Below are 20,000 nucleotides of genomic sequence, written 5' to 3'. Positions count from 1 at the left end.
TCTTTAGCAAAATAAATAGCGTTAACGCGATGGTAATGTATTGTTAAATATGTTGAAACAGAAGGATATTATCCAAATCATTTGTAGTTATTGTTATCTATGTTACTTGTAAGGAATCGCAAGTTATATGTAAAACTTATGGAACACAATAAAGGTAGTAGGCTGACCAGGGCACCAGCCATCCGTTAAGATACTACCACTAGAGAGTTATTTGGTCCTTTGACTGGCCAGACAGTACTACATTGGATCATTCTCTCTAGTTACGGCTTTTTGTCTTTGCCTACACTTACACCGAATACTCTAGTCTATTATTTCTACATTCTTCTCTGTCATCATACACCTGACAACACTGAGATTACCAAATAATTCTTCTTCTCTCAAGGGGTTAACTACGGTACTGCAATTGTTCAGTGGCTACTTTCCTCTTGGTAAGGGTAGAAGAGACTCTTTAGCTATGGTAAGCAGCTCTTCTAGGAGAAGGACACTACAAAATCAAACCATTGTTCTCTAGTCTTGTGTAATGCCATAGCCTCAGTACCATGGCCTAACACTATCTTGGATTAGAGTTATCTTGCTTGAGGGTACACTCGGACACACTATTAAGTCTTATTTCTCTTCATCTTGTTATTTTATAAGTTTTTATAGTTTATATGTGAAATATCTAATTTGGTGTTGTTACTGTTCTTAAAATATCTAATTTTCATCGTTTATTACTTTTCTTGTAGTTTGTTTATATCCTTGTTTCCTTTCCTCATTGGGCTTATAGCATCCTGGTTTTACAACTAGGATTATAGCTTGGCTTGTAATAATAATAATAATAATAATAATAATAATAATAATAATAATAATAATAGCGCTATACGTACCATGCTATCGTTATTGCATACGTACGTCTATGACTTCAATCATGTAATTAATTATAAGTACGGTTAGATATATACTTCAGTATTAGATTTTCTATAAATTACCCCAAGAAGAGCACAACCCTAATAGCTTATACATAATTACAAGACGGGATTCTTTTTTACATTTATACATAATGCTCATTGGTTCGTATTCAATCACTTATGCTTTTTTACTTGACGCTTGTCGTCCGGAAGCAACCTTGTAGAAAGGTCTACAATTAAAGAATATAATAGGTACTAAATAAGTCATCCTCATTCCTCCAAGACTAGCAAAAAGTGGCGACGAATAATAGGAAATCAAATACAATATTAATAGGGCTGAACGTTGTAGATAAGGACAGCAGAGCCACAGTTCCCATAGTATTAACTAAAGGCGGGTTTACACGGCCGAACAGCTCGCCGAGCCCGGTTGTCGAACCTACTTGTAGAACGGCTCGAAGAGCTTTCAGACAGTACATCGAACCTCAGTGTGCCTCGTGCTAAAATAACGTCAACATGTCTCTCGACCAGGACGATTTGATAGCCATTGCTTTAGCAGTGGCACTAAGAAGGAAAAAAAAAGTCAAAGTGGACGAAGGATTGGCTACTATAAAGAGAGAAATTTTCACACACCAACTTGCTTGTTGCTTTAAAATTAAGGCTTTAAAGTTAGTTCTTTCAATATTTCATGCAGAGCCGCTATTCCTTTGTTTCTGGCTACTTTATTGGAATAGTCTTTTGATTTAACTTTCCATAAAGCTGGATGAGGCCGATATGCATATATGAAATCAAGTACGACTTCCTTCTCATTCTTGCTTCCATTAATGGCAGCCATTATTCATTTCTTTGATGATGTTTCGTCGAGCAGGTTTGAATAACAACCGAGGTTCGATGCTCGACACCCGTTCACACCGTTCGTCAAACAACGTAGCTCCGCCCACAAAAGTCAAGATGAGCCTGACTTTCATCGAGCCGATCGACGAGCGCGCTCGACAACCAAATAGCCCGTTTACACGCTCGAACATCAATTCAAACACGGGTGTGGAACCAGGCTCGACAAGCTGTTCGCCCGTGTAAACCCCGCTTAATACCGCACGCTCAAAAGTAAATCCTTATGGAATTATTATTATTATTATTATTATTATTATCATTATTATTATTATTGTTAATTGCTAAAAGCAGAATGCTATAAGCCCAGGGGCTCCAACAGCGAAAATAGCCAGAGAAGGAAAAGAAAAAAGAAAATTAAATTATTTTAAGAAGAGTAACATTGAAATAAACATCTCCTATATAAACTAAAAAAAAAAAAAACTTCAACAAAACAAGAGAAAGAGAAACAAGATAGAAGTGTGCCCGAGTGTACCCTCACGCAAGAGAACTCCAAACCAAGACAGTGGAAGACCATGGTACAGAGGCTATGACACTACCCATGAGTTTGATTTTGGAGTGTCCTCCTAAAATAGCTGCTTACCATAGCCAAAGTCTGTCTACCCTCACCAAGAGGAAAGTGGCCACTGAACAATTACAGTGCAGAATTGTTTTGTAATTTCAGTGTTGTCAGGTGTATGAGGACAGAGGAGAATATGTAAATAATAGACCATTCGGTGTGTGTGTGTGTGTGTAGGCAAAGGGGAAATGAACCGTAGCCAGCGAGAAGGATCCAATGTAGTACTGTCTGGCCAGTCAAAGGACCCCATAACTCTCTAGCAGTAGTATCTCAATGGGTGGCTATTGCCCTGGCCAACATACTACTTATCACCAAACTAACGTGTAGTTAACTAGCGAGAATATGCCAAAAATTTTAATTTTATTTTGCTGAAGTCTATTGACAAAAAAGAATTGCAATACAAAAATGCAAACTTAGCGAAACAAAATTTCAGTGTAGCAAATAATATTGACTTATTCTGTTTCTCTACAAAGTGCTTCGATATTTATGATTAGCAGTAATCATAAGTAAGTTGGGCAATGAACAGTCATTGCACCGTCGCACAATGCGTTAGAGACCACAGAATAGTAAACATAATATGATCGGCTCCTGGTACCCTTCTTCATTCAAGCTAAGATCAGGAGGACAGGGCAATGGCTACTGATGACCCAACTGGGATGCCTACTCTGGGGGTTCTACCCCGCCCACAGCAAAAATGAAAAAAAAAAAAAATCCACAGGATGGACAGAATGGTCGTGTTTGTTTTAGTGATACCAGTCTGTGAGTGCTGCTTGGAGCTGGGACCTGAAAGTGTGAGTCTCAATGTTTCCATTAAGCTACCACTAGAAGTACTAGAAGTAGACTGTCTGTTGAGGTGGCCTATTATTAACGTCCTTGCCTGGTGATCGTCAGACTGGAGTTCGAGTCCTGTTCAAACTCGTTCGTTCTTTGGGTTGCTGTAATCTCACTATCCTTGTGAGCTAAGGATGGGTGTTTTGGGGAGCTTATAGGTCTACCTGCTGAGTCATCAGCAGCTATTGCCTACCTTCCCTGGTCCTATCTTGGGTGGAGAGGGGCTTGGGCGCTGATCATATGTATATATGGTCAGTCTCTAGGGCATTGTCTTGCTTGCTAGGACAATGTCACTGTCCCTTGCCTCTGTCATTCATGAGCGGCCTTTAAACCTTTAAATTGAGAAAGCAAGTCGCAAGTCTACTGAAATAACTTTTTCTCCTGTTTCCTAATCTTCGGTTTTGGGTTTGTCATAATACTCCAGCTCAGAGAGAGAGAGAGAGAGAGAGAGAGAGAGAGAGAGAGAGAGAGAGAGAGAGAGAGAGAGAGAGAGAGAGAGAGAGCCCGTATCTAAAAGTTTTCAAACCCTTGACCAACCCAAGGAGGTTTAATAGATTAAATCTCCTTGTAACCAAACAAAACACTAATCCAATTAGAGTCCTACTTACTGCAGTGCTAATAGCTTTGGGCATGGTAGCAGCTATAGCCGAGTACTCTCCATACGTAAAATGGATCACGTTATACCCGAGGTACAAATTTGATAAGGTACTGCTTGTACTGTTTCTTTCTCTAGCAAGATCCATGTCGTCCAAGGAAAGATATTCGACATATCTATATGTTTCAGTGTCATCCAATCGATCCAGTTGCACATCCCAAACGTCTCCTGTGAAGTTACACTCATATCAGTATATCTTACAATATAGAGTAACTCAGAATGTCACCTATTAAGATTAAAAACAATATATATCAAAACATTCTAGATGATGCTACGATTTTTTCAAAATCTAAGTCTTATAAATGGCTTTTCAGTAACAATAAATGTAACACAAATCTTATTTTAGTGTTAATGTCATGGGAAAAAAAAAGTTCATTAAAAACTTGATTTAAACAAAAATATACAGGCAAGGATGAAATGGTGTTTCCTGCAAGTATAATACATGAACAAAGTCTCAATCAAAGTTGAATTAGTTTTATTGTTTTAAACAAATATTATTTCAAATAAGAATATCGTGCCAAACTGGAATAAGTTGCTTTTGCAAAGCTGTTATACTGTACTTAAACTCAATTTAGCGTTTTTAACAAGTATTAGCGAAACTCTTAAAACATTATTCTTTCTTGCAAGTGTTAAACTTAACTAGAATCTCAAGTCAAACTTCAAATGTTTTTTCTCAAAATTTCGACATCTTTTATCTCCTCTTGAGGTTCAGAGTCGAAGAAAATATATCCCGAGGAACATTTATCATCTTACAACGATGACAATCGTATCAATTGTTAAATTTGTCGAGTCACAAAATTCTGTTTAAAAAAAAAAAAATACTCTAATAATATACTGTAGAGAATAAAATGAAGTAACGAATGCCCGAAGCAGATGGAGAACTCGACAAAAATCTCTCTTGTCATGTTAAACACAAGCAAGTGCCTCCCTGACAGATTAAAGTCACCCTAAGGAGTAAACCCTTTTAAAATAGATTTATCACTGTAGATTTTACTAGGGATAAGAAAAATTCCTAACTTACTATTCCACTGTGGCTATTCGTTCTTTAGATTTTTTTTTTTTTTTAAATCTTCTGTAAGTTTTCTATTTCCATAGAAATATTTACACTATAGAGAATATATGTGAATGAAATTCATTCGTAATTCACTATTTTATGAAATTTTTTGGTTAAATACCTTGCCAATTCCAGCATCCAGGTCCTCCAGCTGCAACGGAGTTCTGATTCTGAATGAGTTGAAAATAAGAAATATTGGTTAATAGGCTTTGCAGGTGGGCGGTGTTGTGGTCCAAGAGAATTCCTGTAAGTATCAATTTCACCACATTACCCATTCATAAATCTGTTAACACTTATATATGGACAAAAGTGGGATACGTCATGCCACTAACACATTGCCGTATTCCAAAATCAATTTTTGTAAGAAATTTTTTTGCGGGACCCGGTGAGTGGAGTGTTACCATCTGACCAATCCCAGTCATTTGTCAAGCCGATTGTATATTGTAAATAATGCTCATAGTAACATGTGACACTGGACTTCAATGAAAATGTAAATACTTTGTAAGTTTTATTTTAAATTTCTTTGATTCTTCTCTAATTTCATCCAATTTTGACAAGAAAAGTAGAAGAATATGACTTAAAAAAGAAATGGGATGTTTGAAGTGTCTGTAACTCACCTTGATGTATGTCAAACTGAAGCCAAACTGACAATAGCCAGTATTCCTGAAGCTGATCAGTCCCTCTGAATGAAACAGGAAAAGGAATATTAGAAAAAGTACGTTGTGAAGAAACCCCCAAAACCTAGCCGTAGCGTGCAAGAATGTTAAGGAAACTATCATATTAGGAACTGAATTCAACAAAATATGAGATGTGCTTTGGGAAGAGAACGTTAAAGTTTGTTTACTTTTATTTACAAGCTATATATCATATAATAGCAATTTTTTTCCTGATATTCATGGCCATCCATGTTATTGGTTTGATTTTATAACTATCTTTTCTTTTTCTTTCTGCCTGTTGTGTTAAAAGATCTTATCTTTAGAGAAATTAAAAGAAAAATATATTCTCTAACCTTATAAACGAGAAATAATTTTGTTTATTTATGTTGAAATGTTAAAACTCGTCAAATTTTACTCGTAAGTATATTATGACTGAAAAAAAAAAAATTCTCAATTCTACTAAAAGTGCTATAATGAGCAGTTTAATATGTTCAAAAGAAATAATGTGAAAGATATGATTCCTCCTACTGTCTGGTTTTGTCAAAATTGGTGGACAGAAAGGGGTGAATACGAATTCTGGCGCCCTGGCAGTGAAACATTTGCCAAGAGCAAGGTCTTCTACTCCAGTCTGTCTTGAATCAAATATATGCCACCGAGGAGCGCATACCTAAGAAAAGGAGAGAAAAGCACAATAAAGATGACATAATCCTGAATTTTGAGGGGGACCCTCGATATTTTTTTTTTTTTTAGCACGAACTATAGCCTACGTTTTTTTTTTTTTTTTTTTTTTTTTTTTTTTTTTTTTTTTTTTTTTTTTTTTTTTTTTTTTTTTACAAATCTAAACATTAGGTTTACATTACTGATCATGTTTGTAACAACATAAATAAAATGCCATGATTTTCCTCAATCCTCTGAGGTGAAGAAATTCACAGTAATACATTGTGATTATCATATGTTAGTTCTTGGGAGTGTGTGTAATATTATTATGATTTTAAGCTTTTTGATCCCGTGAAGCTCAAACTCTCTTGATGGACTTTGATGCTTATGTAGGTGTAGACACAAATGGTATTTTTCCTTTGTATTTTATAAAGACTGCTGATTTTGTAGCTCCCTAGTTGTCCTTTATTTTCCTCAAGATAGCAAGTAGAAGTTCTTTTAGCCCTTGGAGAATTGGTAATGTTTCTCCATTAGGTAAATTTTTTTTGTTGGTATCTCTAGCCATGCTGATTACCACCCGATTTCCAAAACTCCCATATTATCTAAAGTTTTTGAACGTCTTTTGGCAAAATGTCTATATAGGTATGCTGAAGGTAATTATCTGTTCCCAAATTTGAAGTTTGGCTTTAGTAAAGACCATGGATCATGTGATGCCCTTCTTACAATCTCCAATGTTCTACAGAAATCCCTTGATTGTAGTCAGGAAATTTGTATGATTAGTGCTGCCTTTGGCCATGTTAATCATGAGGCCCTTGTTTTTAAATTCAAACAGTTGTGAGTAGGTGGGTCTTCTCTTAGCGTTATTATTAAATTTTTGAATAAAAAATTGTAAAGAGTTGCTGTTGATGGGCACCGTAGTAAGTATAGGAATGTGATATCCAGTGTTCCTCAGGGTAGTGTTCTTGGCCTATTACTTTCCATACTATATACACGTGGCATGTGGTTTGGCCTAAAACACGCTCGTTGCATATGCAGACGATGCTACTCTCTTTGCATCAATTCCATCTCCTGAATGTATATCTGGTGCATGGTGCAAATTATGGGGCATGAAATGGAACCTTAACAAAGTTCATGGCTGCAACTTCTTGCTTAAGTCAAAAGAGGCACAATGTAGTTTCCATTAAGGACGAAGCTTACCGTAATACTCTCGTTGTTGGCAGCAAGGCTATATCCAAGACCTTGGTTTCCTTTTTGTTCGTCATAGAACCAAGGCGTTAGACGGTCTGACTTGTCATCAACGACGAGTTGATCACACTCGAGTTTCTTGAGACTGCAGGAGTAGAGCGCTCCGGGGTTGCTCTCAGGTTGGGGAGTTTGAGCCCTGGGAGCACCGACCAGTAATCTGTAGGGAAAATTGAGTTAACACTAAATTACAGAAAGGTAACAGTTTCGATTAAAAGTATCACAGCGAAGTTGGTGTTGTGAGGCTTATTTCGTAAATACTCCGAAATTAAAAGTGTTGTCAATTTTCTCAGCTCTATATCATCCACCATTACTGTTACAGTATATGACATGCTTCTGAGTGGATGTATACACTTAAAAATAAAAGTAAATATATCTATTAATATGAGAGAGAGAGAGAGAGAGAGAGAGAGAGAGAGAGAGAGAGAGAGAGAGAGAGAGAGAGAGAGAGAGAGAGAGAGAGAATGTCTTATGAATGGTTTACCTCGAGGAGGTATTTAAAGGCGAACATTTTGACATAGCAACAGCCACTTATCACCTATTTTCTCTCTCTTTAGCGTCTTCATTCTCTTTCCCTGAAGCCCGGACGCTATCTGTAGCAACTGATTAACATCACGATACCAAATTCAGTGCTCGGGTCACTCAGAGCATACTGAACTTGATCGTAAAAGTGATCGTGCGGTTAAGAACTTGAACAAGGGTCTACTCTATACAATGGGAGCAGAGATCACTACCACCTGCACACACACACACACGCACACACACACACACCAAATGACCTAGTATATGTTAAAAACTTACAACTTCCGAATATGAAATCGGGTAGGTTATAATGGTCGGAAATAACTGTAAAGATAAGGTGATAAGATTGTCTCCACGATATGAAATCTTCGAATGATTCATTCATTCACTTATAAGAGAAATATAGACAAGAAAAGTGGTGTTGGAACAAAAAACATCGTTCTCATCCGCCCCCATAAAAACGGTGAGATATTAATGACGACTAAATCTTCAGATAGATATGCACACGCAAGCACATGCACTCCCCCTCCCACAAGGTATGACTAAACCCTTCCCCGCCCCCATGCTCGAGGGATGGGGAGGTCTGAACGTAAGCGAAAACACACACACACACACGCATATATATATATATATATATATATATATATATATATATATATATATATATATATATATATATATATATATATATATATATATATATATATATATGTTGTATTATAGCCACGAAAGGAAAAATTAAAAGATTTGATTGGAGTTAGTACTTTCATATATATATATATATATATATATATATATATATATATATATATATATATATATATATATATATATTTAATCCATATACAGACACACACATATATATATGTATATATATATATATATATATATATATATATATATATATATATATAGCAAGACACTTGCTCTTTAATACATCATCATCATCATCGTCCTCAGCCGTTACCAGTCATTGCAGAACAAAGCCTCAGACATGTCCTTCCACTTGCGTCTGTTTATGATCTTTATATGTCAGTCCATGCCCACAAACTTTCCTAGTTCGTAAATCCGTCGTCTTCTCTTCTTTCCTCTGCTTCTTTTGCAATCTCTAGGGACCCATTCTGTTGTTCTTAATATTCATCTATTACCCGACCTTCTTATTGTGTATCCAGCTCGTGTCCATTTCTTTTTCTTACGTGTTGTTAGAATATCGTCTACTTTAGTTTGCACTCGTATCTATGTTGCTAATTTTCTGTTTCTTAGTGTTATTCTAATCACAATTCTTTCCATAGCTCTTTGAGTTGTAACTAGCTTATGTTCTTAGGCTTTAGTAAGACTTCAAGTTTCTGATACATAAGTTAATGCTGGTAGGACTACCTGATTGAATACTTTTCTTATAGAGAAAGTGGCAATTTACTTTTCATAATCTCATTTTGTTTACCAAAAACTCTCCATCCTATGCTTATTCTTCTTTCAATTTCGATCTCGTGTCTTGGGGAAATACCTACTGTCTGTCCTAATAATGTATATTCCTTAGCAATCTTTAGAGGTTCGTCCATAACCCTTTTTTGTTGTCTCTCTGCTATTTCATTGAACATTATCTTAGTTTTACTCATATTCATTTTCAGTCCTACATTTCCGCTTTCTCTATTCAAATCTTCTATCATCTTTTGCAATTCCTCCCATGATTCACTAAACATAACTATGTTATCTGCAAATCTTATGTTGCCAATTCATTCCCCTTCAATATGAATTCCTATATTTTGCTAAACTAAATTTTCAAAAACTTCTTCTAGACAAGCTGTGAATCATTAATTAGAGCTGGGGTCTCCCTGTCTAACTCCTTTCTCAACCGCAATGTCTAACTCCTTTCTCAATTGTAATTTTCTCTATATCTTTATGTAGTTTTAGGATTGCTGTATTTCCTTTATAGATATCTTCAAGTGCTCTAACATAAGATTCATATATTCCTTGTCTTTGAAGGGGTTTCATTACTGCTGAAGTTTTGACAGAATCAAAAGCTTTCTCAAAGTCTATAAAAGCAATATATAGTGGTTTGTCATACTTTGTTGATTTTTCCATGGATTTGGACAGTTATTGAATACCCACTTCTAAAGCCTGCCTTCTCTGTTGGTTGATTAAAGTCTATTCGGCCTAATATGATCTTTTAAATTACTCTACATATTACTGAGAGTAAACTTATTGGGCCATAATTTTTCAGGTCTTTTGTGTCTCCCATTTGGTGATTTAGTATAATGATATATTTTTTTCAAGCTGTAGGTATAGAGCATTCTTGCAGATATTTTGTATAAAGTTCAGCGAGTTTTACTACCATGAAATCTCCTTCATCTATTATCAAATTGATTCTTAGGCCATCCTCCCCGGTTGCTTTTCCTTTTTCACACACACACTCACAGACACACGCACACGCACACGCACACATGTATACACGCACACACACATATATATGTATATATATATATATATATATATGTATATAAATATATATATATATATATATATATATATATATATATATATATATATATATATATATATATATATATATATATATATATTCATGCTTTACTGCCACAAGGGTTTGCGTTCAAGTACAATTTTGGCTGTGGGTTGTTTGATTGTTTGACAATGCTAGTTAGCTGACTATGTTTTTCTATCATTTCTCTACTGTTCAAAAAATTTTATTATTTGTTTTTATCCTATTCTACTTATTGACGTCCTTCAACTATGTCTCACTTTTTATTGTACCCTGAAGAAGTGTATTAAAATGCACGAAAGCGCTTGGTACTAAAGCTTTTTATTATTTCCTACTGGCTTTTGCATATATATTCATATATACAAACTTATAAAGACAGTGAAAAAGGTTACGGAACAACTAGATCTCAGCATAAAAGATGAAAGTGAAGAAAGGCTGTCGGACGTGAACGCATTTCTGGATCGATGGAGTAAGATCGATGTATTAGTTGAAAGAGCGGAGAAGGTAAGTAATGCAAAATTTTAAATGGATAATGTAGAATAAAAGTGTTTTTATAAGTGACATCTGAAGATGTAAGTAAGGCAATTTTGAGGTTAATAAATAAAAAATACCATGAGTTGATGGAATTTCAAATGATTTGCTGCAGTTTGAGAATGATGTTATTATTGTATGGCTGACCAATAAGGAATACTTGGCTTACATAAAGATCCTAAAGATACAGAGGAGAGGAATAATTAATCCGTTGTATATATGCAGAAAAGATATGGCAATAGTGAGAATTATACTTATAAGAAATTAGTATATAAACGAAGGTGTATGGTAGGATTTTGATGTAGAAATGGTCAGGTGCCATAGAGGGACTGATAGGTGTGACGGGCCGAGAGAAAGGTTGCGACTCAAAGGCAGGAAACAATCAACTGAGTAACTTTATTATAGAACACTCTCCTTTATATACAAAACCTCAAGGCAACAGGCATTTTCATGTTCACAAGACAGACAATGTTACAGAGGAAAACCGGAGACATGATTATTCAGGTTCTTTTTAGTGCGAGGGAAGAGCGCAGATACAAGCATAATATATACAAAATAATTAATGTACGATCGTGTGACACACGGTTGGTACATGGCTCCCCCCCTAAAAATGACATACTGTACATGTTAAATAGGGCGCCCTGATCTAGATAGGCGAACTGTAGGCGGGTCATCTGGCAGAAGATAAGCAAGTTTTAGACGATCAATGGAGACCCAGTCTTCTTTGCCCCGAATGTTTAGTAGGAATGCTTTCGGAATGCGTCGGATCACAAGGAAAGGGCCCGTGTAAGGGGGCGTTAGCAGTGGCTTGCTAGTGTCGTTGCGCAGGAAGACGTGCGTTGCAGAGTGCAAGTCCGTTGGTATGTGATGCTTCGCTGGGGGCTTGTAAGTCTGGCGGCACGGAGTAAGTTTTCCCACGACGTAACGTATGCGCTGGAGATCGTCGGAGGAGGTTGTAGAAGGAAAAAATTCGGCAGGGACGACCAACGGGTTGCCATACACCATTTCAGCTGCCGAAACGTCGAGGGCGTCTTTAGGAGTGGTCCTTAGTCCCAGGAGGACCCAGGGAAGCTGAGTAAACCAGTTGCAATCCTTGCAGCGGGACATCAAAGCTGCTTTGAGGGTGCGATGAAAACGTTCAACCATTACATTGGCAGCAGGGTTGTAGGCCGTTGTCTGATGTAGGGTGATGCCCAGGAGATTCGCTAATGATGTCCACAATTGAGAGGTGAAAGTGGTTCCCCTGTCAGAAGTAATATGCTCAAGGATACCAAATCTTGAAATCCATCCAGAGAGTAAGGTAGATGTACATGAGGCGGACGTTGCAGTTTCCATGGGAATGGCTTCAGGCCAACGAGTGGAGCGGTCGATGACGGTAAACAGGTAACGATGTCCTTGTGATGTGGGTAGGGGGCCTACAACGTCGACGTGAATGTGTGCGAAACGACGCTGAGGTTGAGGAAAGGTGCCCACTCCTGAATCCGTGTGTCGATGTACTTTGGAAGTTTGGCAAGAAGTACAGGCGCGGACCCAATCCTTAGTATCCTTAGAAATGCCGTGCTAAATGAACTTTGCCTTCAGCAGCTGTGCAGTAGAACGGCACGAGGGATGTGAAAGGCCGTGAATGAAATCAAACACCTGCCATCGCATAGGAGCAGGAATCCAAGGTCGCGGTCTACCAGTACTGACGTCACAGAGGAGGGTGGTGTTGGAGTCTTCGAGGGGAAAGTCTTCCCAACGGAGGGACGTGCAGGATGTCCTACATGCTTGATACTCTGGATCCTGTCATTGGGCTTCAGCCAGGGCGTTGTAATCCAATCCCAGTTGAACGGCAGCCAACGTGTTTCTTGACAGGGCATCGGCAACGGGATTCATTTTCCCAGGGACGTATTGAAGGGTGCAATTGTATTCAGCCACGGCGGAGAGATGTCGGCGTTGACGGGCGGACCAGGCGTCAGACTGTCGAGTGAAGGCGTGCACCAGAGGCATGTGGTCTGTGCAAATGACGAAGGACGTACCTTCTAAGAAATGACGAAAGTGACAGACAGCCAAGTGCACCACCAGCAATTCTCGATTGAAGGTAGAATAACCCGATTCTGCCTTGGATAGTTTTCTGCTGAAGAAGGCCAATGGGCGGGGCGAGCCGTTGACCACCAATAGCGACGTTGCTGGCATCGGTGGAGAGAAGGAGAGGGGCGTGTGGGATAGGAAAAGTGAGAGCCGCAGCAGTTGATAGGGCCTTCTTTGCATTGCAAAAGGCTGCTTCTTGAAGGGGACCCCACTTCAGGTCCTTTGGCTTGCCCTTGAGGGAGGCGTAGAGGGGAGCAAGAGTGGCGGCAATGGCTGGCAGAAAACGGTGATAATAGTTGATCATGCCCAAGAATTCCTGCAGAGCTTTGACGGTCGAGGGCGCGGGGAAGTTCTGAACGGCTGCTACCTTCTCAGGGAGGGGATGGACTCCTTCAGGAGTGATGCGGTGCCCTAAGAACGACACTTCATTGGTGCCAAAGGTACACTTGTCGTACCGGACTACAAGGCCGTTTTGTTGCAGGCGGTCGAGCACGATGCGCAGGTGACGGAGGTGTTCCTCTTTTGAGGAGGAGAACACAAGTATGTTGTCCACATAACATACACAGAAAGGGAGGTCCCCTAAGATACCATCCATGAGACGTTGAAACGTGGCCCCAGCATTACGAAGGGCAAAACATGAGTAATTGAAGGTGTATGTACCAAACGGAGTGGTGATGGCGGTCTTGGGGATGTCTTCTGGGTTCATAGGCACCTGATAAAACCCCTTCAGGAGGTCGAGCGTAGAGAAAACCTTTGCTTTGTGCAGGTAGGAGGTCACGTCGGCAATGTTTGGGAGGGGGTAGTGATCCGGTTCTGTTTGCATGTTCAGGCGCCTGTAATCCCCGCACGGACGGAGGGAGCCGTCTTTCTTCAGAACGATGTGTAAGGGTGACGACCATGGGCTGGAGGCCTTTTGGCAAAGGCCCATTTTCTCCATTTCGGCGAACGTCTGTTTGGCGGTTGCCAATCGTTCCGGTGCCAGACGTCTGAATTTTGCGAAGACCGGGGATCCCGCCGTCTTGATATGGTGGTAAATACCGTGCTTAGCAGGAAGCGTGGGCGTTTGGCGAAGTTCTGGACGGAAAACTTCCGGGTACGACGTGAGGAGGTGGGCGTAGGCATCCGTGGATGCGCTGATGTGGAGAGCGAGGTTAGAGGGGGCATGTTGAAGAGGTGTCGACAAGTACGAGTCTGCGTTGACCAATCGTCGGTGGGCGACATTGACCAGAAGGTGGAAATGAGAGAGGAAATCCGCACCGAGGATTAGCAATGTGACGTCAGCAACGAGAAACTTCCAATTGAATTTACCGTTTCCGAACCTTAATGTGAGGTTCTCGTAACCGTAGGTGGGTATCGCAGATCCGTTGGCAGCTACCAAGCGTATGTCGGCAGATGTAGACAGACTACGTCGTGCCTTGAAGAGTTTCCATGGCAAAAGAGAACGACAAGCACCCGTATCTACCAAAAATCGCAGGCCCATTCCTGCATCCTGTAAAAAGAAAAGATTAGAAACACAGGAGGCCACCGCCACGAACGATGGCCTACTTACACGTTTTTTGGCCTCTGACAATCCTTGGCACATTTCTTCGCGGTTGCCCCGAATCTGAAGTAGTAGTAGCAAAACTGCGGCGGATGGGAGGTAGTAAGTGGCTGTAGAAGTCGTTCGTTGGGGCGCGAGCAATGGATGGGTGGTGGGCGGCTTTGTCGCTGCTTCGGCACGTCACGGGGTAGGCGTGTATGTCCTACGGCATTCATGTCAGCTTCGGTTGACGTTGAATAGGCATACTCTTCGTCAGGGGTGGAGGCGTTGATGGAGTTCTTGAAGTGGCTGTCCATAAGGGCGTCTGCTTTGGTCATCAAGTCCTTTATGGGTAAACTATCAACATCGGGTATGGCAGAGCGTATAGGTCCGGGTAAACGGCGTATTCAAAGGGCATGAAGTAGGTTCACCTCATGAGGAGAGCCGTCTGCGGCAGGTTGAAGGCGAGCGATACTGGTTATTTCCCTGAGGGCAAGCGAAGCCCTTTGGTCCCCCAACGGTTGTTGCGAGAGCTGAAAAAGCTTTTCTATACGGGCGGCTGGCGACGGCGAGTACTGCTGCAGAAGGTATGTTTTGAGGGCGTCATACGCTATTGGGGTGTCTCCTTGTTCACAAAGCCAGTCGGATATTTCTGGGAAGGTGTCCTCGGGTATCGCCGCGAGAACATAATCTGGTTTGGTGGTTGAGCGAGTCACGCCCCTGATGCGAAACTGGACTTCTGCACGCTGAAACCAAGCAAATGCCTCTCTGCTGGCAAACGATGAAAGTTTGAATGGGGCGGCCGCAGCGCCAACTGCCGTAGAGTCCGCCATAGTACCAACGATGGAGGGGCGAGGGGGTGGGGGTGGAAGGCGGTGGGAGCGAGTCGACTTCCGGGGTCATCAATGTGACGGGCCAAGAGAAAGGTTGCGACTCAAAGGCAGGAAGCAATCAACTGAGTAACTTTATTATAGAACACTCTCCTTTATATACAAAACCTCAAGGCAACAGGCATTTTCATGTTCACAAGACAGACAATGTTACAGAGGAAAACCGGAGACATGATTATTCAGGTTCTTTTTAGTGCGAGGGAAGAGCGCAGATACAAGCATAATATATACAAAATAATTTATGTACGATCGTATGACACACGGTTGGTACATAGGGGTTGAACAGTATGGGAATGGCTAAGGAACAGGATTTATGGATAAATCATTCGTTATAAAAAGTTACGTAAGCAGTTTGAACGTAAAGTTTGTGTGTGGCAGAAAATTCACTAAGTAAAGAATTATACTTTAACTGATGGAAAAGTTATATGAAGGGTATTAATGATTTAAGGTATAGATGATAGGTTATTCAGAGGAGTTGCAAGTCTCTTATGATGACAAGTGTTAGAGCACGAAGGTAGGAGGCTGATTGGTTTCGTATGAAAAAATATAGGTAATATCTTCATGGATGGTTAATCATCTTTATGCATGGAATGATGATTGAGGCCAGAGAAAGAACAAGAAATTTAGGACAAAATTTTTGCAAAAAAAATTGAAGTTGTGAAAAATTTTTGAATGGTTGATGTTTATGAATGAAGCTCTACTGATAGAGGTCAGCACAAAAAAAAAATAAATAAATAACTAAATAAATAATTTAAAAGTACCTGCAAGTAAAGAATGTACTGTATTCACTCATATGAGCAGGAGTAAGATAATAAGAGTAAATGGAAGCAAGGAAGACAGAAATGATTAGTTGATTTGGAGGGTAGAAGACAGGATCTAAAGGTGAGTCCGAGAATAGTAAAGGCAAGGAAAGTAGCAGGATGTGTACAGAAGATTTGTATAGGACTTGAGTTGTTCATGGAAGCCAAGGTTGAATGAACTCTCATTTATGGCAGTGAAGTAAGGATATTGAGTTTGACTGAAAGGAAAAAAGTTAAATCTATTTAGAAAATCTTTTAAGGTAGTATATGTGGTATATGCAAAACAGGCAGGGTGAAAAAAAATGTGCAGATATGCATTAGAAAGATTAGCATATCTAAAAAAAAATTCTGAGACAGTTCAGTTATGTGAAAAGAATGGACGGTAATAGATATGTGAAAGGTTTATACAATTCTAAAGCACTAGCAGGCAAGAGGAAAAGAAAGATCATGAGATGTGTGCCTAGATGGTGTGAAAAACGTATTGGAAAAGAACAGCCTTGATATCCAGGAAGTTCATGTAGGTGTGTAAGATGGAGGTTGATTTTGTAATATGTGTAGTGGCTTAGCACATTGCTGATGAGCGCCCTGTGTATATACAGTACATGAAGTAAATGAGGATGGATGTGGAAGTAAATTATGTTGTCCTCTGAAGCCAGCCCCCTGTCTGTGGAAACTGCTTCATGTCTTATATATACTTTATATACTGTGAGCGATCAGACAAAAATATCCCACCATAATATATATATATATATATATATATATATATATATATATATATATATATATATATATATATATATATATATATATATATATATAAATATATATATATATATATATATATATATATATATATATATATATATATATATATATATATATATATATATACATATATATATATAATTTGGCAACATTTTATTCATTTAGCAAATTTTACTCAACAATCTATCATCTCTATTATACTTTTTCAATACCCTTCTCATTACCTCTTTTGTATCTATCATAACCATATACGAGGTCCATTTATACCAGACAGAATTTTTCATTCATTTTCAAACTTCTCACGTAACTTGTTCAGAGCAAACACTTGATCTATGCATCCTCTTCTTTGCCCAAACCAACACTGTTCTTCATCTATCATTGTCTCTAAAACATGTCTTGCTTTTTTTTTTCAATCAAAACTCCAATATACACCTTCCATGGTATATAAAATAATGTTGTCCGTATAATTCTTATCGTTATCCTTTCCCCCCTTTGCTTTATACGGAATCGCAATTATTTTTCTCACTCATTCAGTTTAGGATTTTTTCCCGGAGTCAAATATACCTTACAAACCTTAGTTACCTATAAATATACCATCACCACTATGCCGTGGCATCTAACCTATAATCCCATCCACTCATGGTGTTTTCCATTTCTTTATATTAAATCACATTCCTTGCAACTTCAGCATTTACTTTTATAAGCATTCTCATTCTTACTCTAACCTTTTCAAGCCATGCACCACTTAGCTCTGCCTCATTTCTATCTTCCAGAACCATCAAATGTTTAAAGGACTCACTCCATTGACCCAGAACTGCATTTGAATTTAACCGCATCTTTTCACCTGGATCTTTTATTTACAGATTTTTTTCTATCTATGAATCTATCTCTTTGGACTAACTTCTTTATAGTGTAGCTTTATTTCCCTGAACATCCTATTCACTTCCTTATCTAAATTTTGTTAACGGCATTTTCTTTCTCTCGTTATATTCTTATCCATCTTCCTGTAGGCCTTAATGTAACTTCTTCTATAATAATATCTTTTTTTTTTCCCTACAGTTAATGTTTCATTCCTTTATAACACCACTTGGTAATTACATTACCCCTCCTTACCCTCTTACTGTATGCTCTTACACCCTCCCTGCTGATCCATTGACACCATCAAGGAATTTGTAAACAAATGCCCCTTTGGTCCTTCATCCTGTTTCTTTCACACCATACCTCATCCATTTTTCCCTTACAGTTTTTTTAACTTCCTTCTCCTAAAAACTTTTCTTAATAAAATTTAGAACCAAATTTTCACACCTTTCTCTCCAACTCCTATCTACCCCAACCTTTGCTTCGACCATTTAATTATGAGATATACCTCCAATCACTTTTTTCTCTAAACTCTTTTCTACATCATTTTATATTTTCCAAGTTTTCTTGCTCTACGGAAAGTATGTATTTCTTCAAAAACCTCTTTCCAAACACATCGTAAAATGAATTTCTCCTGGGTCGTCATAGCTACCAACAGTTCCAAGTCTCCAAACTTTTTCCCTGTGGCCTACCAATGTATTTAGATCTCATAACACAACCACCCGCTCATATATTCCAAATTTACCCAGGCAGAGATTCAGAATCTCTAAAAAAGGAAATTCTACCTTATTCTAATGATTTTTACTTCCTTAACTGTATATACTTACTATCACATATTTTACTCCTTTCACACACTCTGTTACCTATACGACCTTCGAAGTAAGGCATGCACATAAACGCAGAGAGAGAGAGAGAGAGAGAGAGAGAGAGAGAGAGAGAGAGATGAGAATAATATATGCACAAATCACATATTTACATAAGTGAACAATCTGACAGACAAACATGAAAGAAAGTAATTAATTCCTCATAAAACCAATAATTTACCGAGATTCATAATTTTTCAAGAAATGAAGAAAATCACACACTTACGTTTTTTCGGTTCCGTTGAGAAAATAAGCGAGAGAGAACCCAAATTGTATGCCCTTTTGGTCAGGCGGTCTAAGGGCTATCGGCGATTCTGTTTTCAGATTAAAGGATGAGACGCAGACTACTGTCGTTGAGATACAGAAGAGGAAACGAAGGAAAACTTGTCCGGGCGCCCCAGTTCTTCCCTTCTTCACTGTAGGCATTCTAAGTCTTTGAAGTTTGGCGATGCGGTAAAATTACGAGATGTCGGAGGTTTTGAAAGATTTGTCTATTGAAGGATCGTCACATCAGTTGCACACAAAACTCATTTTCACAGATATTTATGATACTGCTACAAAATAGCTGCAAAATCTTGTTAGGGAAGTTTTGTTGTACACATGAAATAAAACACTCACTGAAGCTGTCACCAATCTTCTCCGGATTAAAACATACACATTGACTCTTAGTCACAGTTCATCGAGAATGCTCTTCCATTGTGAACAATTATGAACATATTCAGCACGATTTGGAATTGTGAATATACTGCAAGTGGTTGTAAAAGGTGAAGTTCACTGCTAGGGTCTGTAACACATGTCGGTTATCTTATCTTGATCACTAATCAGTACTGATAAAGCCAAGACAAAGGATTGCCAGGTAAATGTTTCTTTTTGAATAACTACATATCTGAAAAGAAAATTAGGTGCAAGCAGTTCATAGAAAAAAATAGGGATCATCACTATACCTGATGTGTCACCTTGAAGTAACTGTAGGCAATGTTAATGATGCTGTATTACTTATAAATAACACATAACTGACAACTTCAGTAGTTTTATCATAATGCTAAGACTGCTAAAGAATGTTCGGTGGGCTTTGCTGGTTTGCGATTTACTCACTGTTAAATGAAAACCAATTTTCAAAAAGAGAAATATTCGTTTCATAAGACATATGCAATTCTATATAAGGGACTGAAATTTATCAGGTGTAGTTACATCCCATTTGTGATTCCCCTAAAGTTCGTGATATTTTGTCTGTGGCCTTAAATAAAACAGACATAACG

At 38.6% G+C, this 20,000-nt stretch overlaps 1 protein-coding gene across 3 annotated transcripts in view; it reads right to left on the bottom strand.

Annotated features, from left to right (window-relative positions):
- Positions 1 to 19,533, bottom strand: part of LOC137642613 (integrin alpha-8-like) — a 55,869-nt gene extending 36,336 nt beyond the window's left edge. For 2 of the 3 annotated variants that reach the window (XM_068375317.1, XM_068375318.1), the window contains exons 1-6: positions 18,968 to 19,533; positions 7,382 to 7,586; positions 6,056 to 6,194; positions 5,489 to 5,553; positions 4,993 to 5,041; positions 3,771 to 3,985 (exon numbers count right to left, since the gene is read on the bottom strand). In XM_068375317.1, coding sequence (XP_068231418.1) covers positions 3,771 to 3,985; positions 4,993 to 5,041; positions 5,489 to 5,553; positions 6,056 to 6,194; positions 7,382 to 7,586; positions 18,968 to 19,167 — 873 coding nt within the window. In that variant the 5' untranslated portion in view covers positions 19,168 to 19,533. Of the gene's footprint in view, positions 1 to 3,770; positions 3,986 to 4,992; positions 5,042 to 5,488; positions 5,554 to 6,055; positions 6,195 to 7,381; positions 7,587 to 7,910; positions 8,151 to 18,967 lie in introns of those variants that run through there. The other variant, XM_068375320.1, reaches the window with a different exon arrangement.
- Between the last annotated feature and the right edge of the window lie 467 nt (positions 19,534 to 20,000).

The sequence above is a fragment of the Palaemon carinicauda genome, chromosome 6 (assembly GCF_036898095.1).
Source record: "Palaemon carinicauda isolate YSFRI2023 chromosome 6, ASM3689809v2, whole genome shotgun sequence".
NCBI classification, from domain to species: Eukaryota; Metazoa; Arthropoda; class Malacostraca; order Decapoda; family Palaemonidae; genus Palaemon; species Palaemon carinicauda.
Note: the sequence above shows the minus strand (reverse complement) of the source record. Positions and strands in the feature narration are given on the sequence as shown.